At 43.4% G+C, this 25305-nt stretch overlaps 2 protein-coding genes across 16 annotated transcripts in view; one reads left to right on the top strand and one right to left on the bottom strand.

Annotated features, from left to right (window-relative positions):
* ACOX2 (acyl-CoA oxidase 2) overlaps positions 1-19921 on the top strand; it is a 35730-nt gene extending 15809 nt beyond the window's left edge. For 5 of the 7 annotated variants that reach the window (XM_067754955.1, XM_067754953.1, XM_067754948.1 and 2 more), the window contains 6 exons: positions 1129-1319; positions 2894-3064; positions 5551-5656; positions 9529-9746; positions 16255-16387; positions 19571-19921. In XM_067754955.1, the coding sequence (XP_067611056.1) occupies positions 1129-1319; positions 2894-3064; positions 5551-5656; positions 9529-9746; positions 16255-16387; positions 19571-19633 (882 nt within the window). In that variant the 3' untranslated portion in view covers positions 19634-19921. Of the gene's footprint in view, positions 1-1128; positions 1320-2893; positions 3065-5550; positions 5657-9528; positions 9747-11837; positions 11992-16254; positions 16388-19570 lie in introns of those variants that run through there. The other 2 variants (XM_067754951.1, XM_067754952.1) reach the window with 2 other exon arrangements.
* Positions 19922-22432: 2511 nt separating this feature from the next.
* The window catches only part of KCTD6 (potassium channel tetramerization domain containing 6), a 57882-nt gene continuing 55009 nt past the window's right edge, over positions 22433-25305 (bottom strand). For all 9 annotated transcript variants that reach the window (XM_067754961.1, XM_067754960.1, XM_067754958.1 and 6 more), the window contains 2 exons: positions 25101-25170; positions 22433-23847 (listed from right to left, as the gene is read on the bottom strand). In XM_067754961.1, coding sequence (XP_067611062.1) covers positions 23161-23847; positions 25101-25127 — 714 coding nt within the window. In that variant the 5' untranslated portion in view covers positions 25128-25170 and the 3' untranslated portion in view covers positions 22433-23160. The remainder of the gene's footprint in view (positions 23848-25100; positions 25171-25305) is intronic.

Genomic DNA, 25305 nt, shown 5'->3' with positions numbered 1-25305 from the left:
CTCTCTTCTCCTGTTGCGGAGCAGGGGCTCTAGGCACGGGTTTCAGTAGTTGTGGTACGCAGGCTCAGTAGTTGTGGCTCGCAGGCTCTAGAGCACAGGCTCAGTAGTTGTGGCACACAGGTTTAGCTGCTCTGCGGCATGTGGGATCTTCCCAGACCAGGGATCGAACCCGTGTCCCCTGCACTGGCAGGCAGATTCTTAACCACTGTGCCACCAGGGAAGTCCCCCCTGGTGTGTCTCTGAAACCTGGAAAGCTCTGAAAACCAAAAGTCATTTAGAACTCATTTGGTGGCACAGTTTGACCTGAATTAACCTGATTTATCCCACTGAGTGTGAATACATTTTGCAGCCGAAAATATTAATACACTGGATCACTAGGGTCTCCCTGGACTCCTCTAGGGGTATTATATATAATCTACCTTAAATGCGCTGCTTTACCTTTCTAAAATTCAAAACATATCTGATTACAAAACGCATCTGGACCCAAGATTCTCAGATAAAGGACGGTGGCCTTACATACAGATTTGGTCTGTCCGGGCTCTGTGCTTTGTAAGCATTGCTTCAGTAATCCTTCCAACTGTACCGCAGGCACCATTTGTATACCCATTTTACAGATGAGGAAAGTGAAGCACAGAGAGGTTAAGGGACATGACCCTTCCTCCCAAGGACTTGAAAGTGTGAAAGATGGGTAAGGGCTTTCAAGAACCAAAAACTCAAACCAGGTTGGCTGCCTGGCAGCCCCTCCTACAACCCAGAGCAGTGGGCTGATGGTGGACCTGCATCCTCACAGACAAGCCCTCCAAAACCTCTGCCTGCCAGCAAAATCCACAGCTCCTGGATAATGGCGAGACCAATCCTAGAAGCACTCTCTTCCCAAGATCCTGGAGACACTGGTCTAGACAGTTTTCCTTCGTTCTTATTGCCCCTACAGCAACACTGCCTCTTTTTATGACCTTGGGTGAGTCACGTAACCCGAGTCTGTCTTCTCATTCATAAAGTTGTGAGCTGAGGAAACAGTTCTTATCTCACAGAGCTGTTCTCAGCATAGAGTGGGTGCTCCATGAGTGGTAAGCATGGCTGTAACTGAACGGCCCCTTAGGCCACCTGACCCCCTTCCTGTTTTTGCAGCTTCACGCACTGAGTGCAGGTATGAAGGCCTTGGTGTCGGACTTCTGCGTCCAGGGAGCTGAGCTGTGCCGCAGGGCCTGTGGTGGACATGGCTACTCGAAGCTGAGCGGCCTGCCCTCCCTGGTCACCAGAGTGACAGCCTCCTGCACCTACGAGGGTGAGAACACGGTGCTCTACCTGCAGACAGCCAGGTAAGGCCCACGTCTCTGTCCAACCCTCAGGGACCCCACCAAGCTTCTGCCTGGGTTGAAGCACCATCTGATGCCCACAGAGGGAGCAGACTTTGGGGACCACCGTCTGCAGACTGTCCAACTCCCACATTATGTCTCCAATCCATCCACTTCTCCCCAGACTCATGCAGCTCCCAGCCAGGCTGCCACACCCTCCACCAGGACAACATCAATCTCCTCACTGGTCAGCTGCTTCCACCCTGCCCCATTTCCATCCTTCCTCCACAGGCAGCCAGGGGGATTTTTTTGAAGCCTAAAGAAGATCACATCTTTCCCTTGCTTGAAATTCTTCAATGGCTTCCCACAGCTCACAGGAAAATGCCACAGTCCACACTGTGGCCTGCAAGGACCTTAAGACATGGCCCCTGCCTCCCCTCCATCCTCTCACAACCTTCTCCTCTGCTCACTTTGCCAGCCACACGTTTCTTCTTCGGGGCCTGCACACTCACTTCCCTCCCCCTAATCCTCTCCACCGCCAGGCTCCTCCTCATCTTCAGGTCTCAGCTAAAATGACACTTCCTTCAGATGCCCCCCTACTGCGTCTCTTTTTGTGTGACGGGCCTTGAGGGCAGGGAGTCTGCCGGCCTTGTTCACTGCAGCATCCCCAGGTTCAGCACAGGGTCTGCACCAGGAGGCTCCAACCTGAAAGGCAGGGAGGAATGGCTGATTCCCCCTCCCCGCAACAGGCGGTTTCTTTCTCTCTCTCTTATGTCTGTGGGTCTCGTGGCTGACCAGGCCTTTCACGTGCGTCTATCTCAGGTGAGTAGACAGGCCAAATACTTCTCCAGGCAGGGAGAAAGGACCTGCTGGCAAATTGGCTAGGTAACATTTCTTTAAAAAAATTTTAAACATACAACATTTGTTTTTTCTTTTCAAATTACAAAAGGAATACAAAATCATGTATTAGATACTCTATGCCCCGCACTGTGCCAAGTGCTCTGCAAATATTATCTCATTCAGTTTTCCCAAACCCCCTCTCAGGTGACCCCATCCTCATCTAGAGATGGAGGCACTGAGGCTGAGGGAAGTGAGGTCACACAGGTCTGCATGGAGCTGCAGAGGAATCCAGGGTTGTCTGACCCAGAGCCGCTAACCATTGGATTAGCACAAGGAAGAAGCTAAGAGTCACCTGTAGTTCTCCTATACATGCTTGCAATCTTGCATCTATCCTTTTATGAGCTAAGAAAATTTAATTTCCGCCATCACTGTACAATTCATCATAAATCCCCGAATCATAAGATCTTAGCCAAGAGAAAAGATTCTGTTTGTTCAGGTATCAAAAGAATTTATGTTCATGGTCTGAGAATGTCTGAAGTCTACAGCTCCAGCTCCATTTCACTGTGAAAGAAGCTACAGCCTCGGGATGCATTTCGGCTTTTGAGTGAAGAGTAGCTCTCAGTAGGGACCTGGGAAAGAAAGTGGGTGGCCCTGGTTCTCCCACGGGGAGCGTAAGAGTGCATGACGCTGGGAGAGGGGTGCTGGGCTGTCCCTCAGGGCTCCCCACCCCCTCACCTGCTGGTACCCCTGCCCCCTAGGTTTCTGGTGAAGAGCTACCTGCAGGCTCAGGAGTCCACATCACAGAGGTCTCTCCCTCAGTCTGTTGCATACCTGACTGCACCTGACCTGGCCAAGTGCCCAGCCCAAAATGTAGCCGACTTCCTCCACCCAGAGCTTTACACCACGGCCTGGGCACACGTGGCAGCCAGGTAAGCCAAGCTCAGAAATCAACCATCCCACCTGGGGGCAGGCTCCTTCCCACTAAGGCCTTTGGGACTGGCTGGGTGGACATTCTAGGATACTCTTCCAAAAACCACCCCCTTCCCCAACCTCCTCAGTCCTCTCAGCTCCTGCCACCAGGGGCAGAAAGGAGAATTCAACCTGTCAGCCATGGACCACTATCACTTCCCCATCCTGGTCAAGATAGTAGGAAGACATCACCCCTCTAGCCAGTGCAAGGAATTTTTAAAATCTTAGGTTCTTACTGTGGTTTGCATTACAAAGAATGTACCCATATGTAAATACTACATATGTATTGGTACATAAATACTAATAAATAAAGCAATACAGTCATCCATCTGTATCTGCAGGGGATTGGTTCCAGGACCCCTGCGGATACCAAACTCCCAGGATGCACAAGTCCCTTCTATAAAATGGGATATTTGCAGATTTGCAATATTATGTGTAGGTATTTGCATATGCACATCCTCCCATTTACTTTAAATCATCTCTGGATTACTTATAATACCCAATAAAATGTAAATATTATGTAAATAGGTGTAAATACAATGTAAATGATATGTAAATAGTTGCCAGCATGCAGCAAATTCTATTTTTGCTTTTTGGAACTTTCTAGAATGTTTTTTCCCCAAATATTTGATTCTTGGTTGAATTTGAAGATGTGGAAACTGTGGATACAGAGGGACAACTGTGCTCACATATTCGAAATATCCCACAATCTAAAAATAATTTTCAAAAATGTGACTATAACAAGGGATAGTATATGTTTATTTCCAGGGTCTAGTAGGCTCCAGGTAACACAGACAAGACCAAGGACTCCTCCATTCTGTCATCCAGCAAATATCGTTGGACACTTACTGTATGTCAGGAATGTCCAAACACGCCAGGGGGCTGGGAATAAAGACACCATCATGGAAAAGGTGGCGAGATTTCGCTACCTAGAAAGGAAAGCTTCTGAGCCCCTCCCCAACTAAAACACCAAAAAAACCTGGAAAACAGTTTCATTGTATAATATGAGGTCTTATAACCTAACCTGTGGTCTCAGGGATGGTTAATAGTCATTTCAAGATCACAAGCAACTTGGGACATTCATTTATGTTTTTCCACAAATATTTAGTACCTATAATCTGCCAGGCACTGTTCCAGTCACTAGGGATCTATCAGTAAACCAGTCCGACAAAAAGCCCAGGCCTCGGGCTTCCCTGGTAGCACAGTGGTTAAGAATCCGCCTGCCAATGCAGGGGATATGGGTTCGAGCCCTGGTCCGAAAGATCCCACATGCCACGGAGCAACTAAGCCCGTGCGCCACAACTACTGAGCCTGCGCTCTACACCCCACAAGCCATAACTACTGAGCCTGCATGTTGCAACTACTGAAGCCCGTGAGCCTAGAGCCTGTGCTCCACAAGAGAAGCCCCCGCAATGAGAAGCCCACACACCGCAACGAAGAGTAGCCCCCGCTCGCTGCAACTAGAGAAAGCCTGCACGCAGCAACGAAGACACAATGTAGGGAAAAAAAAAAAAAAACCAGGTCTCACAGAACTAACATTTCAGTTGGAGCAGTGGGGCAGGCAAAATAAGGCTGCTCAGGGTAATTAAAATGCCATCAAAGTTGGTCTTCCATATCCCCAGATGCAGAACCTGTGAATAAGGAGGGTGACCATACTATACTTTTATACCGGGACTTGAGTATCTCGATTTTGGTATCTGTGGTGGTCCTGGAACCAATCCCCCCGGAAATACCAAGGGACGGCTGTATATTGCTTTTTGCTTAGAACTCAATGTGACATGTGCTTATCTATCCCATGACAAAGCAAAATAAGTATTGCTTAATAAACAGTTTGTTTTGCATACAAATTCCAAGGGTCATGAGTGGATGGGCAGGGAATAGAAAATAAAAGAATAAAGGTTAACTAAATGGCAAATTACCAATTTCGTGGTTTGGAGAACAAGGATTGGTTTTCTTTTCTCCTCTTTTCTTTTCTTTTAAGGTCCCTTTGGTAGAACTTAGAGCAGACTGGGTGACTGACAGGCTTCACCAGCCTTTAGAGGAAAACCACTCTCCTTGCTCAGCCATAGGAAGTCAGTCAGTTGAATGGCCTGAAAACACTGGTATCAGGATGGAGTCTGCATTAGAAAGAAGGGATGGTGCCCGGGCCCTGAGGCTTTACAGCCGGGAGGTTAAGAACAGCTCCACTCCTTACTAGCTACGTGACGCTGGACCAGTTAATTAGCGTCTCTAGCACTCAGTGTTCCCCACTGCAAATTGGGAATGCCTACTCTTAAAAGGGTTAAAGAGATAACGTATACCAAGTACTTAGGTTTGTAACACAAACAAATGGTCAATAAATTGGTATTATTTCTACTTCTGTGGGACGCCAGGCAGCCTGGGACCAAATGCCACCCATCTCTTCCCCACTTGTTCAAAAACAGAACCTTTTTTCTTTGGCCTTTAGGCTCATAAAGGACTCAGTGCATCACTTACAGACTCTCATGCAATCTGGGGCTGACAGGCACGAGGCATGGAACCAGACCACTGTCATACATCTCCAGGCCGCCAAGGTGAGCTGCCCAGCAGCTAAAGCTGAAACAGACCTGTTTTGTTTCCCCAGCAGGTTGTCCTGCTGAGAAAATCAGAACTCTGCCATTATTCCCCAGCCCTGCTCAGTGGCTGCCTTCATTTGACTTTCAAGGCTTTAGTCCAGGGTATTTTAATTAAAGGACTTAACTCCAAAGCAATCTTACTGGCAGCTCTTAGGGAAAAAGTGTAATGAGGCAGTGTTATTGGATTTGCTTCAGGTTGTTCAAATATTTCCTCCCAGATAGAAAAGCAGGTCAAGTCTCTCCTCAGCCCCACAGGCAATCCTTAGATGTCTGATTCCATTTCCACTACGTTTTGTGTTTGCGCATAATGCACAGTCAGTCAGCAAATATTTGAGCACCCACTCAACATCAGCCATCAGGCTGGGTACTGGGGGCTCAACAGCGTCCACAGACGGCTGCGATCAGGAAAGCACCGTCACGGGGAAATAAATACAGGCTGCCACAAGATCCCAGAGCAGGTGCAAGTCTACCCAGCTTGAGGAGTCAGAAAGCCTTCTCAGAAGCGGCGTATAGGCCAGGACTGCAAGGATGGGCCGAAATTAACCAGGCAAGGGATGGAGGCTGTGGCTTTGGACAGGAAGGTGTCCCAGCAAAGGGATGAGGAGGTGTAGAAGGAGGAGGCAAGAAAAGGCATGGTGCTTGGGAGGAGATGTACATCCTTCCAAGGAGAACCTAAAGGAAGAAGACAAACCAGGACAGGAAGGAGGATAGGGGAGGAGGAAAGATAGGCAAGGCCTGGCACCTTCTGCACCACTGTGAGAAGTCTGACTTCTGTTTCTCATTGCAGTGGGAAGCCTCTGCAGGGTCTGTATCAGAGGAGCGAAGCGATCAGTTTCATTCTAGAAGGATCATACAGGCTTCAGGGGGTGGAATGGACTGGAGGCTAGAGGCCAGTACGGAGCAGGCAGCAGCAGTCTGGGCAAGGGCTGAGGGTGATCCAGACCATGAATCTGCAAGAGGGCACGGAGAGAAGTGGGTAGATGCAGAGATATTAAGGGTGTAGGAGAAAGGGACGGGCTTCAGGGAGCAATGCGGTGGGAAGGAGGTAGGAATGACTGCTGAGCTCTAGCTAAGGCAGCTGGGACTCTGGCCCTACCTACAGCTGGAAAACCAAGGCGTTCCCTTCAATCCTCAGGCAGCAGGCCCCAAAAATAGCAGGCTAGAACAGGGGAGCCCAGAAGCGTTTTGCAGCCTCCCTCATGGGTCGGGCAGGGCAGGGCTGGTCAGGCAGGCTGGGCATGAGCGCCACCTGGTGACCTGCCACCTCCATCACATCGGCCGGCGCCGGTACTGACTCTGCCACCCTCCATTCCGCTCCGGCCGTCACAGAGGCACCCCCTGCTGTGTCAAACGTCCGGGTCAACACAGAAGAGGGTAAGCAAATGCTGTGCTCTCACCAGACACCTAAAAAGGAGCCACACCTGCCCATGATTCGCCTGCTTTCCAAACCCATGGCCGGCCATGCACCACACGCTGCTTGCCAGGGTTACCTCATATTAAATGACCCTGAGAGGGAAAGTAAGCATAGCCTCAGTTTTAAGGATGAGCGGCTTCCTGGGAAGACGGTGCCCAAGCCGAGTCTCTAAAGTCATAATGCGCAGGGAAATCTGCGCTTTCTGGTCTTTGGGCTCTGGGAGGACATCTACTCTACAGAAACCTCAAGTACCCAACTGGGTCTCATCTGGAAACCACAAATGTGTAGGTAGAGTGATGGCAACACAGCGGGGGGGTGGGGGGGGGACAGTGGCAGAGGGGTGGAGGAGGAGGACCGGACCCTGGCCTAAGTTCTGGTCCCAGCCCATTATAATCTCGCCTCAGTCTCTGGTGGCTTTGGCAACACAGCACAGGGGTTAACAGTACAAACTTGACCGAGAGGCAGCCTACCCTGGTTTGGATCTCACTGCCACCACTCACCAGCCAGTGCTTGGGCAGGCAAGGAACTTAATCTCTCGATGCCTCAGACGCCTCATCTGCAAAATGGAGCTACTGATAGTACCTAACTTGTAGGATTATTGTGAAGATTCAATGAGTTAATACCTGTACAACTTGAAGAGCCACCTAGGCTATAAATGCTACACATCCCACCCCACCCCTAAATTAGGCAGGAAGCAAGACTGAAACAGACACACACACACACACAATAAATAAAGTTCATCGTGTTCAGAGCATAGTGCCGAGGTTTGGCTCAGCCTTTGCCCAAAGGAAGAGGCCACCTTCCTCTCTCTGGTCCTCCTCCTGCTTTGTGAGGCAGAGGTCCTTGGGCAGCTCTTCATCACTCCACTCTTAAACCCAGGTCCCTGAGAATTTAAGGATGTGGCTCTCGGATTAGAAAAGAGAAACAGGGCCTAAGTGAAAAAACTGAGGCTCTCCAGCTGTGCCAAACTGGGTCCAGTTTGAACACCAAGGGCTGTCTGACCCAGCAGGGGCAGCAGAGCACATCTTCTCCTTTTCCATATTCAAATGCTGCAAACCCAGCATGGCTGTGAGCACCCCAGGTCCAGGTGGCAAAGTGGTATTGTTAGCACCCACGTGAGGCCTCCCTGGGAAAGGCAGATCCACTCCAAGTGAGAAACCTCATCAGGTCACTGGCCTGTTGAAGACTCTGGTGGCCCCCTGACCCCCACAGAATAAAATCCCAACCATGTCATTCACAGCCCTTCATCGACCTGGGTCCCAATTGCCCGTCCACCCTAACTTTCACAGTTCCCTGTCATCACCTCACCTTACCCTCAAATTGCTGCAGCCTCCTGAAAGTATAGCCCTGTGCCCGTGCAGTTCTCCCCTACCTAAGAATGACTTTACCCTCATTCCTTGTCCCTCGGGTAAACTCCTTTGATCCCTCGAGACACTCTAAGCCTTGCTACTTCAAGTCACTACCAGTAGGATGGGCATTACTGGGGAGCTATTCCAAAATCTGCATTTTGACAAAATCCCCAGGTAATCTGTACACACATAAAAATTTGAGAAGACCTAATATATATGCTCTCCTTTTCTCTCTCCTCCCATAGAACTCGTATATCCTACCAGATAAAAATAATGTGCATTTGTCTTAGGGAGAAGGGTTTAATAACCAGTAAAGCAGGAGCACCCACCAATCAGAAAGGACTTCAGACCTAAGGGAGGCAGGGTCCTTAAAGCCTCCTGCTGGGTCAGGCGGCGTTAAACCTTTAGTTGCTGGGCTGTGTGGAGGAGGGGGCATCCCTGGGAAGAAGCCTGGCAGAGGAGGTTCTCGCCAGATGAAGGCAGTGGTCACTTACCAACCAGCATCAAAGTATTATTTTAACCACCGACGAAGCCGGACTGTTGTATATGGGCTAAATAGCTTACCTCAAGGAGTTTACATTCTAGCTAGGATAAATTTTGTGTACATCTTGAACCTCTATTCTCTCACTTCAAGGCACACACACACACACACACACACACACACACAACCACTGCCTTGAACACGGCAGACAATAAGTAGCTGTTTTCTTGAGAAAAGCAGTGCTGTCCTCCACTGTCCCCAGGTCAGCCTCCAATACTGCTGTATTCTCTCTCTCTGCTTTCAAACCTACTTGAGTGGCCCAAGGAAAATGAGGAAACTAAGGGCCAAGTTCCAGAGCCCACCAGCCCCCAGCACGCACACACACACACGTGTGCACACACACGCGTGCACACACCCCTGTCAAAAAGGCTCAGTTAGACGCGGTGAGCTAGTAGAAAGGCAGCTGCTTGTCAGCCTGCTGGGAAACACATGGCCACGGCAATCTTATTCCAGCAGTTTTGCCAAGCTTCCAGCATGACTTGTCGAGGCAGAAATCAGAGGCTAACGCATCTCTGTGTCTTTGTAGGCACACCTCTACTATGTCACTGTGAAGATTTTTACAGAAGCTCTGGAGAAACTGGAAAATCAACCAGCAATTCAGCAGGTGCTCAAACGCCTCTGTGATCTCTATGCTTTACACGGCATCATGACTAACACGGGCGACTTTCTCCATGATGGCTTCCTATCCGGCGCCCAAATAGATGTGGTGAGAAAAGCCTACCTGGACCTTCTCCTCCTCATCCGGTGAGTGGCTGCCCTTCGCCCTAAGCCCTTTGTTCACTTCAAACTCCAAAACCTTCAACTCTAAAACCTTGTTAAATGGGGGTCTGGCAAAAGCACCACCAGCCCTGGACAGGTTTACATCCTAGCATCATTACACCAACGTAAAGCATTATGAATTAATGAAAGGAAAAAATGGGGGGGAATCACAACTAAAAATGCTTTAGAATAAATTATCTAGCTACCTCAATCGAACTCTTCAACATCGTCCAGAAATGACAGAATCTACAGAATATGAATAAAAGCATACTACATATTAATAATATGTATTAATTAATAATATTAATGAGCCTTGGTCTTAGCTAATACTTAAGGAACACTTATGCGTGGCAGGCACTATGCCAAAAGCTTTTATATACATCATCTCATTTAACCCTGACAGAGTTCTGAAGTGGATACTATTACGCTCCCCATTTTACAGGGGAGGAAATTCAGGCTTAGGGCCCAAGGTCACACAGTGAGCCAGAGGAGGGTCTGGGTACTATCGAGGACCTGTCTGCCTCCAGAGCATGTGCTCTTAAACTGTATGTTAAAGTGAAGGTTGGGCTATTGTTTATTTCAAATATATCCTTATCTTTGTTGAATATGCTTAGTTGACTAAGCTCACTTTAATACTCCCTCAGCTTCAAGACGACATTTTTAAAATCTAGTAATTCACATACTGATTTGTAACACAATAATATAGTTTTTATATGCAGCATAAGGCGGTGCAGTTTAGGGTCATGACATACTAATGCAATACTTTCATCCTGTCACTTTATATATAATCTAAATGATCACTTTAAAAACATATAAAAACCAAAGCCCCAACATGACCAGGGTACTGGAAGAAACAGAAATTAATACTAATTAGTAACCATTGTCCATAAGATGGAAAATGAGCTAACTTGATAACACAACCTTTTCTGAAAAAATAGGATGCCTGTTGTGTATGTTGGGGGCTGGATGTGGCATGACACATGTGTATATGACTTTTCCCCTAGAACCTCCAATAGTTCACATTATCAACAAGACTAAGAACAAAAAGAAAGGGGAATTCACTGGTGGTCCAGTGGATAAGACTCTGCGCTTCCACTGCAGGGGGCATGGGTTCGATCCCTGGTCAGGGAACTGAGATCCCGCATCCCACGCGGCCCAGCCAATAAATAAAGATTTGAATTTTTTTTATATAATAAGATATTCATGAAGGAGGTTTATAAAAACTAGACCAGGTTCTTTTTCTTTCTAACAATATGCAACATGTTACATATGACTCCAAATAAGCACCTAACAGATAGTTGGTGGTCAGTAAATGTCTGTTCAATTAAATCTTCAAAAATTATCAAAAACTACCTTTGATATAATTATGCCCCGGGTATTAAACTTTCCCTAATATAGAGAATCCAGTGGTGGGAACCATTAATAGCATGATTGAGTACTGCACAGTTCAAGCCCAAGTGTATCTAACTTTCTGAAACGCTTGGCATTTAAAAGCACATGAAGACAATAATGTTCTAGCCCTGACTGCCAGTGATAATGAAACGCAAACGATCACCTTAATACCTATAAGCATGATTTTTTAAATCTCCAACAGCACACTAAGTGCTTCCCATGGCCCCAGAGGCTTACAATTCAAGACAAGAAAGACAGCACTGACACAAATAGACAACTTATGCATGCAACAAACCCACAAACTGATTTACTCACATTATGGTTCCTAAGTAACCTTCCGACTACCACAGGGTAATTAGGTATGTAACAGACTCCATGCTTTTAACAGTTCTGTGTTCCATGCCTCGATTATTCAGTACCGCCCTCAGATTTCTGAGATGACAAATGAAGGATGGCACACTATTCTAAGTGACACTGAGAACCAGCTCTCTGTGTTATGGTAATTAACTGACCAAAACAGTTTTTAGTTGTTTAAATGGTCATAAAATCTCAGGTGGGAGACTTCCAGGCAAAGATGGCAGATTGAACATATGCATTTATTTTTGTTCCCTCCTGAAACCCTACTAAAACGTCAGTAAATTCATTTAAAAATTAATAAACCCAAAAAAATTTAAATTTTAAAAGGCATTAACACACAAAGAAAGAGAACTGGAGAGGAAACATGAAATTTGGAGAGAAGATGGACTTAGCAGACCTGAATAAACTGAATCATAAACCAGCAGTAGGAAAAGCCAAGAAGCAAACAAGTGCCACCAAAGAACCTCAAGAACTACAGCACCAGGTGCCTCTGGCAATGGGGGTGAAGGTAAACGTGACAGGATGGGTTGGAAGTCTATTTCAGGAGGAGTTGAATCCCCAGTTCCCCTTCTCCTGTCTGAGTAGTTTTAAGGCTTTCCCTGACCGCACCCTGGCAGGAGGGTAAACAGAGGGTCTACAGACTAGGGGACATCAGGCATAGTTGAGGATGAAGAACATCAGGCTACCCTACAGAAAACAGGGGCTTGAATAAATGTTTATAGGCCAATGCTGACAGCCCTCTCCCCCAGCCCTCTTTTCCCACCGGTTCCCAGCAAATTGGCAGCCAGGCTCGTGTCCTGCAGGAAAATGATAACATGATCCTCCTCTAGAGAATCTAACCAGCCCAAAGGAGAGAGAAGTAAAGACACTGACACCGAGGTCCCCCAATGGTATACCCAGTTCACCCCACAGGGAACCCCACACTGACAAGCACACCCAGACTTCTAATCAGCTAGTTAATGCCCCACTCTTAGCTATGATCAGACACTCAGGGATCACCAGACACCTGAGGAAAGCCCTTGACATAAAAGACAGAGACCAAGCAAGAACAAGGCAACTCGAGGCTCACAAAAGAATCTTCACAGAGAACTTTTTTGAAAGATCAGTAATATCCTCAAAGAGTTAAGAGGAGCTATGGCAACCACAAAACAAGAATGTCATTTCTTAAAAAGTAATATTCAGAGAACCAAAAAAAAAAAAAAGGGCTCTATGAAATTAATGATAGTGAAAATGAAAAGCTCAATTAAAGGACTGGAAGACAAAGCTGCAGAAATCTCGCAGAAAGAAAGCAAAAAGGCAAGAAGACAAAAATAGGAGAGAAGATAAAAATAGTAAGAGGACTGATCCTAACTGTCCATCATCTAAAGAACAGGTCTAGAAAGAGAAGAAAAAGAAAGCAGAAGGGAGCAAATCATTAACAAAATAATTCAAGAAAATACTCCTCAAATGAAGGATATGAGTTTCAGATTGAAAAGGCGACAGACTGGAGGAGAGGAAACAAACACACATACACAAAATAAGTCAAACATATAGCGTGCAAAGTGGTAATAAACGCTACGAAGAAAAAGATAGCAGGGAAGGGGGATGAGGAATGCTGGGGGTGGGGGTGGGGGTGGAGGACTGTAGTTTCAAATAGGTTAGAGAAGGCCTCTCGGGGAAAGTGATGTCTGAGGAAAGATCTGAAGGTGGGGAGGCGAGAGGAGCCATGTGGTTGGCTGGGAAAAGTGCATTCCAGGCAAAGGAGAAGTACAAATGCTGGAAGCCAGAGAGTGCTTGGCATGTCCATCCAGCAAACAGAGAAGAGGCCGCAGCAGCTGGAGTGGCATGACTGAGGTGGAGAATGAGAACAGAGGTCAGAGAACTAGGGGTGGACTGGGAACGACAATGGAGTGGGTGTAGGTCACTGCAAAGACGTAAGACTTTGACTTTCACTTTGTGTGAGAACAAGGAAGGTTCTGAGCGTAGGACAGACACAATCTGAGGAGATCTGAGGTGTGTTTCTAAAGGATCACTCCAGCTGCCATATTAAGAATTGACTCGGGAGGGGGACAAGAGTGAAAAGCAGGGAGTCCAGTCAGGAGGCTGCTGCAATAATCCAGGGGAGAGATGCTGCTGGATTGGACCAGGGTGATAGCACTGGAGGTGGTGGGAAGTGGTAGAAGTCTGGATATATTTTGAAGGTAGAACAAGATTTGCTGACAGATTAGATATGGAATGTAAGAGACAGAGAGGAGTTCAGGTTTTGGGCCAGGACAGAGTCGCCATTTACTATAAACGGGGAAGACTACAGGAAAGCCAGGTTTGGGCAGGATGGATAGAAGGTCTAGAAGGTCAGGAGTTTGGTTTTGAATACTTCAAGTTTGAAGAGCCTGCTAGAAATCAAGTAAGATGTTAGTAAGCAGGAGAGACTGGAGAGAAAAATTTCGAAGTCACTGGCATATCGTTGGTATTTAAAGCCATGAGAAGGATGGTATCACAAGGGGTGAGTGTATGAAGAGAAGAGGCCCAGGTACGGAGTCTTGGGACCCTCCAAAGATGATGATGAGGTGACCTCGACAAGAGCTGCTTCAGTGGAATGGTGGGAGTGAAGACCTGAACGGATCTAGTTGAGAAGAGGCGGAGAAGAACTGGAAAGAGCAAGCATCAACAAGCAGAACTCTTTCAAGTTTTGTCACAAAGTGGAGCCAAGATATGGGTCAGATGATGGAGAGGGAAATAGAGTCAAATGATTGTTTTTATTTTCATTTTTTTGCGGTACGCGGGCCTCTCACCGTTATGGCCTCTCCTGCTGCGGAGCACAGGCTCCGGACGCGCAGGCTCAGCGGCCATGGCTCACGGGCCCAGCCGCTCCGGCATGTGGGATCTTCCCGGACCGGGGCACGAACCCGTGTCCCCTGCATCGGCAGGCGGACCCTCAACCACTGTGCCACCAGGGAAGCCCCAAATGATTGTTTTTAGGTGGGAGAAATGACAGCTTGTTTGGAAACTGATGGAAATGTTTCGGGAGAGAGGGGAATTTTGACGTTATAGGGGAAAGGCAGGAGGACTTCTGGAACATTGCTCTCTCTACTAGGCAGGAGGGGAAGGCATCTAGTGGACGAGGAGGGACTGGTCAGAGCTGGGAACCTGGACAGTTTACCTGTACTATGAGAGAAAACCTCATATGTTTAAATGCATGGGTGGGAACTTGTGGAACTCTTCTTACCACTTCTATTTTACCAGTGGAATAGGACTCAAAGTCATCTAGGTTGAGAGAGATGGGGAGGTGAGCAGTGTAGATCTGAAGATCAAAGAGAAGGTGGGAGATAATCATCTAAGAGAATGAAGGAGTAAATGAATTAGAATGTGATATGACTGCCGGGTAGCAATAAGGGCCCACTTGGGTCCTTATTACAACAGTCAGTATTGGTTTTTCCAGCCATATAGTTACAAAGGTATGGGGCAAAGTCGGTGGAAAACTGGAAATAACGAGGAACGGGGTTTTGCTAAACAAGTATGACAAAGCAAGAAAAATTGTTGAATATTGTTTGGAGGGAGTGAATATAATAAATAGACCATGGAATTTCAGACAGATGAGGGAAGCGAGACCATGTAGATGAGGGACTTTAAATAGGCAGTAGGTGCCAGGAGGGTCAAAGAATCATGAACAGCCCTGTAGGAAAATCATTTCATAATAATGATTAAAGGCCATCCAGAAAGGATTAAATAAGTACAGTATCTCAGTCACCTCAAATACTCTGTGAAACGAGCGTTAAGGAAGAGTATAAACAAACAATCACATATTTTATTTTATATCCTCTGCTAAAAGAGGAAGGGAAGCATGTGAACAATTATTTTAATATTTCATTCCATAGGTTAAAATAATTTTGTCGCTTGAAAGGGAAAATAAGAATCATAGAAGTCAGAATAGTAGAGGGAGTAAGCTAGAAAGAGAGGAGACAGTGACAAGAACATGGCTGAGACTATGGTGAGATGCAGGTGTGGATGACAAGGCCTGGTGCGTGATCTCGGCAGACAGTGACAGAGCCAGGCTGTAGAACACGGTCAATGGGGAGAAGATTCAAGGAACTTCCACACAGACAGTGAAATCACTAAGAACTATGACAGAAGTGCTGGAGAGCGACCCCTAGAACAGGAGAGATGTGGTGGGAACGTGGCTCCGCCGTGAACAGAATACATAAAGTCATACTAACATACAGGATACATACAGTCATAACAAGGGAAGCACTGAACATCAGTCTGGCCAACACTGTAATTATATTGGGAGGCAGGAAGGCCGTGGGGAGGAAGCAGAGGTTGGGGGATGGGGAGGGGGGCTGATCGGTACTGCTGAGGAGAGTGGTGCTAAAATAAATCCGGATCTTCTGTAATAGTCAACAGATAATATCTAGCACCAATGAATATGAGGTAGCAATACAAACAAGACATTTAGAGTCATTCGGGTAAATTCCCCAAATATCAGCTAAAAGACTAAAACTGATTGCCTCTAGGGGTAGGGGGAAGAAATGGAGGGGAGAGGCAGGGATATGCTGATTTTCAATAACAAGCCTTGAAGAACTATTTGACTCTTTATGCTGTGCTTATATAACTGATCAAAAATTAAAACTTAAAGAAAAAAAAAGCCGAGTTGTTCGAAAAGTGGATAATGATGCAACTTCTAATTAGGTGTTGTTATTCACCATCCCAGATTAATCAGATTCGCAAAAGCAATCTAAAATACGACTCTTTTGTTTTTTTCTCTCAGAAAGGATGCTGTCTTGTTAACTGATGCTTTTGACTTCACCGATCAGTGTTTAAATTCAGCACTTGGTTGTTATGACGGAAATGTCTATGAACGTCTGTTCCAGTGGGCTCAGAGGTCACCAACCAATACTCAGGTAGTTGAATAGAACACATTATAAATTATGCAAGAGAGCCGAGAGCACGCAGTGAATATAACTCCATGTTTTCCCATTTTAATTGATTCCCATTAGGTTAGAAATTGCTTGGCATAGCATGTCTATTTAAAATATTTTGAGAATACATAAAAGAAACCTGGAGCAGGGATGTGGCCTGGTAGGAACTCTGAGTCTGAACTGTAATAAGCAAAATGCATTGCTCAGAATTTGGTAAAGGGAATTTGGAGAAAGGCCCAAGCTCTAAATCACGGCTTGACATACACAAGGGCATACACACATAGTGGCAAAGTGGCTTTTAAGTAACAGAAATAAAAAGGTAAATCACTGCACTGATTTAACCATCTTAATTTCAGCCTTTTAACTCTTAGTTTCGTGTTGATACAGTAGGTATTCAGGGGTGATAGGAAGCTTGGGGGTGGGGGTCTCTCTCTCAGCCCTCACTGCCTGCTAGAGATGCCTCCTCCCTCTTCTCTACAAGGAAGAAAATCCCAGGGACAAAGAAGCCTGCTGCACTGCCATCAGTATCCCAGGAAAGCCAAATAAATGACAATTACAAGGGTTATGGCAAAAAGATCCCCAGCTGTCCCAGGAGAGAACACGAGAACTCATTAACAGAAGAAGGGGGAGGACTCATAAAATCCTAACAGTCTACAGCCAGCATCCCAGACTCTCTGCTATGAGCCTCATCGGGAAACATTATGAATATCAACGCCTACATTAACTGGAGTAGAGAAATAAACCCTGTATTTACAATTTGGGGAACCAACATTTACTAGCAGATTTGATACAGATGATCAAAACAAAGACACTCTATAGCTATACAACAGGTTATTTTAAGTTCTATAATGCAGATATGTAATTCAGATGATGAAGTCTAGTTTTTTACCTCTTTCCTCTTCAAATTTCAGAAAAGGTGTCTTAACACCTCATCAAATTGGCACCTCTCAGGCTTTCATTCACACTTAGCATGGTGTTAGACTTGCTCTTAACATTCTGCATCCTGTCATACCTCATAGCTTAATTTAACATGGTTATCTAAAGTTGCAACACAACGTTACCCCCAAGATGGTTGTCAGCTAGAAGGCCAATCCCTGTCTCCAGGAAGGCATCCTTTTAACTCAACAAGGAAAGATAAAGAACTTAACTAAAGAAGGTACAATACATTTACTGCTTAGTACAGTTAAGCTACTTCTAGTGTGTTACTTTTTCTAATGATTAGATCTCTCTACTTTCTAACATTTAAATCCTGGCATAGAACTACAGCAATCCTGCCACTCCAGATTAGCCCCTGTGGTCTAAAGAAACACACGTGCCCTTTGGTACTTGAGAGAAAAACCTACCCTGCCTTAACACCTGTCAGGAAACACTGACATATCTAGCTCAAACCTGCTTTACTAGCAACACAAGGAAACGTGCCAGTTCTCCTGATTCCTCGTATTCACCAAAGAACACAGGGGCTTCCTTGTCTTTTACTTGTTTCTACTCTTCATCTTGAAAGAATTTAATCTGGACACTATATGAGGGCAGGCTTGTCTAGATGAGGGGCATGACTGACCCACAGCATCAGCAGACTTGGTAAGATGGTGATGCACGCCATCCCATTCACTCTTCCCTATCTCCTGCCACGTGACTGTGAACAAGGATGGAGTTTTCATCTTCCCAACTCCAGGGTCTATCACAGAGTAGATACTTTGCATTTACGGAGTAAATGAACATGGTTCTGTGACCTACGCAGCGGAACAAGGACCCTGCTGCATACCCAACACTGCAAACTTTTGCCATCCTAGCTTACATTACCTTGCACAAAAGGTGACAGGTACAGCAACGTGACTCTTTCATGCACAGCGATTTTAAGAATGTGAGATTGTAAGTGACCTTGAAGAATGCTTCCAGTTAGTTAAAACGACACTTTGTTGACAACTAATATATGGCTCCCTAATCTTACATTTCTGGCTCCTCTAGGCACCACCAAAATAGCCCTTTTAAAGTGTAGTTTCTAATCTGCTGTAGGTAATTTTGAAACTGCAGTTAGAGACATTTTTCCTCATTTGCACTGGCAGAAAAAGGAACACTACAGGTATTTCAAATAAATTAAAACAAAAGCTACTTTGAAACATGCCTTGTAGACACAAAAGTACACACAGGAATTTATTTCACTGACATTTCTACCAAAAGAAAAGTGCTATGCTGTGTTGAATGTCTTAGAATTATAAGAGTCTCTCCTGTCTGGGGCAGGTTAGGTGCTGAGCTTTATCCCCAGACAGGATGATGCACTCTCATGGTTTACTCTCGCTATGGTGTTCTGCCTTTTGGCTTTTTTCCTGATTTGGATGCTATTTCAAGACAGTTTCTCCGAAATGAACTGCAAAAGACTGTTCCTGTTCCCCACGTGCACTCCTATCTAAGTGATTCCCTATAGATGCAAGCAGTGAAAGAACCACTGGGGATAATTTCAAAATAAGAATCTTATTTCTCCCCAATTATTCTATTGCAGAAATTTATTCAAGTAGTTGCCAGATGCAACTACTGATCCATGCATTCATTCAATCTGATCCACGCATTCATTCAATCATTCAACAAATAGTTACTGAGCATATGAGGTATGCCAGAAACTATTCTAGGTACTGAGGACACAGGAGAACAAGAGTCATAGACCCTGTCGTCAAAGAGCTTACAGTTTTAACTGAGACAGGCAAAAAAGTAAACAAGTAAATACTATAAAAGATGGGGGTAGAGCTGTGAAGAAAAGAAATCAAGACATCACATTAGAGAATAATGGGGATACCCAATTCTGACACAGAATATTGCTTACCTGATTTCACCTTCTGGCTCCTTGCTTTGTGGTTAACATGTTCAATTTCAAAGAGCCTCAAAGAGTCAAGCCTTTCATTTGTATTAAATCCCAAAAGCAAATGATAGCTGTGTTTTTTTAATTGGCCACCTGCATCCACAATTTAAAATCTGCATGAGAAAAGGAAGGATGCCCTTTGGAAAAAATGTTTCCCCATATGTTCACACAAAATGAATTTTAAAAATAAATTAAAATATTAAGAATCGTATGTAATGTTATTTTTTTGAAACTAAAAACTTAATTTGAAAGTAGAAGTCATTAATCCTGGCAGAAATAGTCTGTCTTAACAATGCACTTTTTTCTACAAACAGGGGAACTCTGCCTATGAGAAATATATAAGACCACTATTACAAGGCTGGAGATCCAGGCTATGAAATAATCAACAGCATTCAGGAGGCACCACCACGTGGTAATGGTACTATGGCATGTGCATCATTAAAATCTACAACTACATATGTATGTATTTTTTAAAAAGGATCATTATCTTCCAGAGACACAGACTGAAGCAGATGAAATATCTGTGATTTATTTCAAAATAATCCATGGGAAGAAAAAGGGGGAGTGAATCATTGTTGAAGCTATTCAATGGGTACGTGGGTGTTTACATTATTCTACTTTCGAATATGTTTGAAATTTCCCACAATAAAAAAACAGTAGCACTATCCATTTGCAGCTTCTATTTTGTTAAATGCCAGGATTTGCTTTAGAGCTAGCAAAAGCCAATAGACTCATTAGTTATCACTTGTGTCCTTATAGCACACATTTATTTATCCCAGGGCTTAAAAGAACACATACACACACACACACACACACACACACACACACACACACACACACACAATCCTCTTCTAAAAGTGCCTATACTTGGTATAATCTAAATAAAATGTAGATCACCACACACCAATCAGAATGGCTGTCATTAAAAAGGTAATAAATAACAAGTACTGGCAAGGATATGGAGAGAAGGAAACACTTGTGCACTGCCGCAGGGAATGTAAGTTGGTGCCGCCTCTATGGAAAACAATATGGAGGTTCCTCAAAAAATTAAAAATAGAACTATGATACAATCCAGCAATTCCACTTCTGGGTATTTACCCAAAGAAAACAAAAACACTAATTTGAAAAGATACATGTACCCTTACGTTCACTGCAGCACTATTTACAACAGCCAAGATCTGGAAGCAACCTAAGTGTCCAACAACACATGAATGGCTAAAGAAACTGTGGTGTACATAAACAAAGGAATATTACTCAGCCATAAAAAAGAATGAGATTGTGCCATTTGCAACAACATGAATGGACATAAGACGGTACTGGCTAAGTGAAATAAATCAAACACAGAAAGACAAATACCATATGATTTCACCTACATGTGGAATCTAAAAAACAAAACAAATGAGCAAACAAAACAGAACAGAAACAGACTCATAGATACAGTGGTGGTTGGCGGAGGTGGGGATGGGATGTAGGTGAAAGGGATTAAAAGGTACAAACTTTCAGTTATAAAATAAGCAAGCCACGGGATGTAATGTACAGCATAGGGAGTATAGTCAATAATAGTGTGATAACTTTGTATGGTGACAGATGGTTACCAGACTTACAGTGATCAATTCGTAATGTATATAAATGTCGAATCACTATGTTGTACACCTGAAACCAATATTATATTGTACATCAACTATACTTCAATTAAAAAAATGAAAAGGAAAAAAATACAGCCTTAGGAATACAACTAACATAAATGTTTAAAAAATCAACTCTTCCAAAGTAAAAATGATTTAAAGTTTCATAAAAGACATAATTGTCTCAAACTACCCAAATATAACCAACCTACATTTTTCACATCATTTTCAACTACCCGAGTATATAAAACACTCAAAATTGAATACCATCAAACAAATTAAATTGCAAAAAATCTCAGCGGGCTACTTTTCCTAATTTACTCATATAAATAATCACTTAATTGTTAATAATTTATAAATCTGAGAAAATTTACCAAAAGCAAACTTATCTCCAGTAATCTGGACAAGGAAGAGACCTCATAGATGTTTTACTCTTAAAACCTCGGAACAATTATTCATTCCCATTTCCATACCTGTTTTCAACCCAAATAATTTCATCTTTCATTCACCTCAGCTAACTCAACAACACATAGCTGGCTGGGCTGTTCCTTTTCTTGTCTCTTTTTTAGGTAACCACTAATCAGTTTGAAGGAGGAGACCATTTTCTAAAAAGATAACCTCATACTTAGTACATTTACTGAAACCACAGCAACCTACCAATATCATTAAGGGATTTTAGTTTGAAGATGGTAAAAATGGGGTAGTTACAGGTTTCTGGATATTGGTCATTTGTCAAATCTTAAGTTTTCAGAGAGACGTGGGCAGAAATGGATGTAAGTAAATATTCTCATCCTTCTTTGAAAGAGAATTTCAGAATCTTCTCAGAGGAGAAAAGGAGTGAGCTTCCCCAGTCACACAGCCTCAGTACTCTACTCCTCCCTTAGACAACGGGGAAGAAATTTCTGAACTCTCTTTTAAAAGGTGTTCTAGCAAACTAGGAAGTTTCACTACAGCTAACATAATCCTTCCAGTGAGTAACTTCCAAGAAATAGAATCAAATGAACTTATGCAAAATCAAATGAACTTATGCAAAATAAGACTACAGTAAAATTTTAAAAAGTACGTGATATTTCCAACTGTTCTAGATCCTTCATTCACTGCAGTTTTCTTCTCCTCAGAAATTTAACCTTAATAACAAAATACATTTGTGGGTCACCATAATATATGAGAATAAAATGGCTGAAGAGTCGGTTTGTCCCTGTGCTCGATAGATACAAAGCTAGAATAAGGGTCATAGAGCAATGACAACTGGTGGCTTACTGAAGAAAAATCTATAATCTTCAAAATAAGTCCTATTTGAAAAAAATTCGTCAAACTGTACGTTCACTGTCCAGATATGCATTCTTTTAGACAAAACTAATAATTCCATCAATTCCCTGCTTCAACAGCATAGTAGAATTCTATAAACCACATCCTAAAGTTCCACTGAGTCCTCCTGAATCAAATACAAATGTGCTATAGGCAGCATTTATTGGGACATAAAACAATGCATATTTTAGACAAAGAATATGATTTCCCCCCTTAACTGACAATAATCAATAAATACAAACCTAATTTTCACATTTCATTTATTTATTTATTTATTTATTCTGGTAGACAGTACACTTGGGAATTATACTGCACCAGGCATAAGAAGTAAGATTTCTACCACAGGGACATTTTGTATTCAGAAGCCAATATAAATATTTCTAGTCAGACATTTCCATGGCTACAGATATTTGGTTGCTTGATTTATATGCATAGAAAGAAACAGTTGTCATAACTGTAAAAAGCAGTACTTAACAAGTACTTTTAAATGATTGGAACAGTTTTCCTTTAATATTATAATACTGCTTATTGGTTTGAAAACTAGGTCACCCTACATGATGTTTTGATTTTTCCCAAAGGCATCATGAGTACTCTGTTTATTCTTTCATTCCTGCATTTTTAGCCTTCTAGTTGAGTTAGGGACTATTTAATCAGAAATCATTTTAGCACTGTAACAAAAAAAAGCTGTTAGGGGTAGATTATATACCATAATGATTTTCAGACTTCTTTTTATAAAAAAGGTATCTGGAGGCTCTGAACAGGCACATGCATACTCAGGGTGAAGGGAACAAAACGTAGAGGAGTCTGCTGAAGCACAAAACTTCCTTCCTTCTGGTCCCCAGTGCCTTCAAATAAATACAAATATTAAAAAAAAAAAAAAATCTCACACTGTGATTTAAAAAAAAAAAAAAAATCAGCCTCTTCGATCTCCTGGAGAGTCCATTTCCAGGAACTTCTCCCAGTGCTGGAGGTCAGTCATCTGTCTTCCGGGCCAGCCTGCAGAAAGTCCAGTTGTGCTCCACTGTGTTCTCGTTGGCCCGCTCACTCATGTGATGCACTCGGGTGTTTCGGATTGTGAAACCTTGTTTTGTAATGTATTCCATCAGGTGGACTCGGAGAGAAACTTCCTGGTGATAATCACAGGGTCCAAAAGTAAAGGAAACCTGGCAATCTCTGGTGTCCATCATATGCTTATTCCACTTTGTAAAATAGTTTGATATACCTTCTAGTAAGGAATGGACCTTGGTGGTGATGGTTAATTGGGTTATGATGACAGCTACTGGATTGGAGTACTTAGAAAGCTTCCGAGTACTAGATAACTCCACAACTTCTTCAAAAGTATCCATAGGATACAAAGGCTTGGGGTCATTGAGACACTGAATCAAGGGCTCAATCTGATAAAAATCTGCTTCTTTCCGAAGCAGATCAAATTCCTTAAAATCCAGGGGTAAGGTCAACTCTGAAGTTCGCAAGAAGTTGAGGACATATCGGAAAAGAGGTCCATCTCGATCAATGAAGTAATTGCCTTGAGGGTCTCGAGCTGTGGGGAAGTCCCCCCCAAACATAGCTCCAAGCATGGAATCCGGGTAACGCGTCAGTGTGGTGAGAGACGTTGTGTACAAGTGTCCACCTACATTTAACGTGACTGGGTCAGTCATCTGCAAGTTTTTAAAAAATGATCAGTCATCCGAAATGTTTTTAAATCCTAACTTTGACAGATTAAGAAAATTAGCGGTAACAAGCAAAGCAAAAGATTCAGGCTACAACACATCTAGCAATCCACTGATGCAAAATATAGCTTTATTTTCAGTGAGAAACCCACCCGGATGAAGAGATCTAACATTTGCTTTCAATAGAGAAAAGGGATACGTCCAATTCTTCAAAGCCGTACACTAAAAAAGGAGGACATGGCTTCCAAAGGCACTTTATTTCAGGCCCAGTATCTAGAGAGAAGTTTTCAGGTCAGAGTATATTATGGGAGGAGAGAGGCCAAACTAAAATATACTCATTTAAGTTTTTTTCAGATTAAAAAAAAAAAAAAAAAAAACTTTCATTTTTCTTAACTCAATTTAACATAAAATAGAATAAAAATGATTTGATAACATAAAACATCTACTTTCAATATTTCTTTTGTCTTTTCCCCCTCAAAAGGAGGCGGGAAATCATGAAATTTATTTTAAAAATAAAAATTTGTGTAGACCTAATCTTCCTAACTTTTTCATGGAAATACCAGTATCAAATACTAAGTTAAAATACACAGTTTGGTCAGCACAATCTCATATATCCAAAGGCTAATAGCAGCTTTCAAATTTCATAATCTGATAGTATATTCACTTTTGTAACATTAATGTTGCAATCTGGCCTTTAATTTTGAAAAGCAAGCTTCTCTAAATAATACATACCTTTGGTTTTTAAAATCATATTTAAGAAATAAAATAAGACAAATAAAGACAGGTACTATACAAATAAAATATTTCTTAGCAAAGGAAAAGGAAAATAGGAAGACACATGCACATGCTAGAAAAAGTGCTAGTGGGAGAAGTCGCACCTTCTCAACCGTTAACCTTCCCAACCACAAGAAAATGTCCTCTCTACCCATTACCTACTAGACGTTTAACAGTCACTACTCTATGATGGAAGAGTTTTAAGGGCAACATACTTTAAAGACCAAAAACAAAAATGATTATCAAAAGTTACATAGAGAGTCCATGTTGAGCTTGCTTACCTAAAAACACCAAACAAAGTTAAAACACCCAAAAAATACATCTAAACTAACTGGGGGGGGCGGTTTGCACCACTGATAATTTTCATTCTTATGAGATGTATTATACCTAAAAATACATAAGAGGCGGGGAAAGACACACAAAAATAATTTGCCGGCCTTCAAAATGCATCTGCAAAAGCCTCTCACCATATAGCCCCAGTCTCCATTATCCATCTGCTCCAGTGCTGCGTCTCGGGGAGCCCAGGTTCCAGGGAAACTTGGGGAAGAGAAAAAGACATGTGACAGTGCATGAAACTATGAAAACAGAATAGAAAAGTTTTCTCACCCAACAGAGCAGGCCAAACACCAGAAAACTACTCATCTTTGCTCAACTAAAACCTGCTACAAGGCA

This window comes from Pseudorca crassidens, chromosome 10 (genome assembly GCF_039906515.1).
Source record: "Pseudorca crassidens isolate mPseCra1 chromosome 10, mPseCra1.hap1, whole genome shotgun sequence".
Classification (NCBI taxonomy): domain Eukaryota; kingdom Metazoa; phylum Chordata; class Mammalia; order Artiodactyla; family Delphinidae; genus Pseudorca; species Pseudorca crassidens.
The sequence above is the reverse complement of the archived record's forward strand: the minus strand, read 5'-3'. Positions and strand labels throughout refer to the sequence as shown.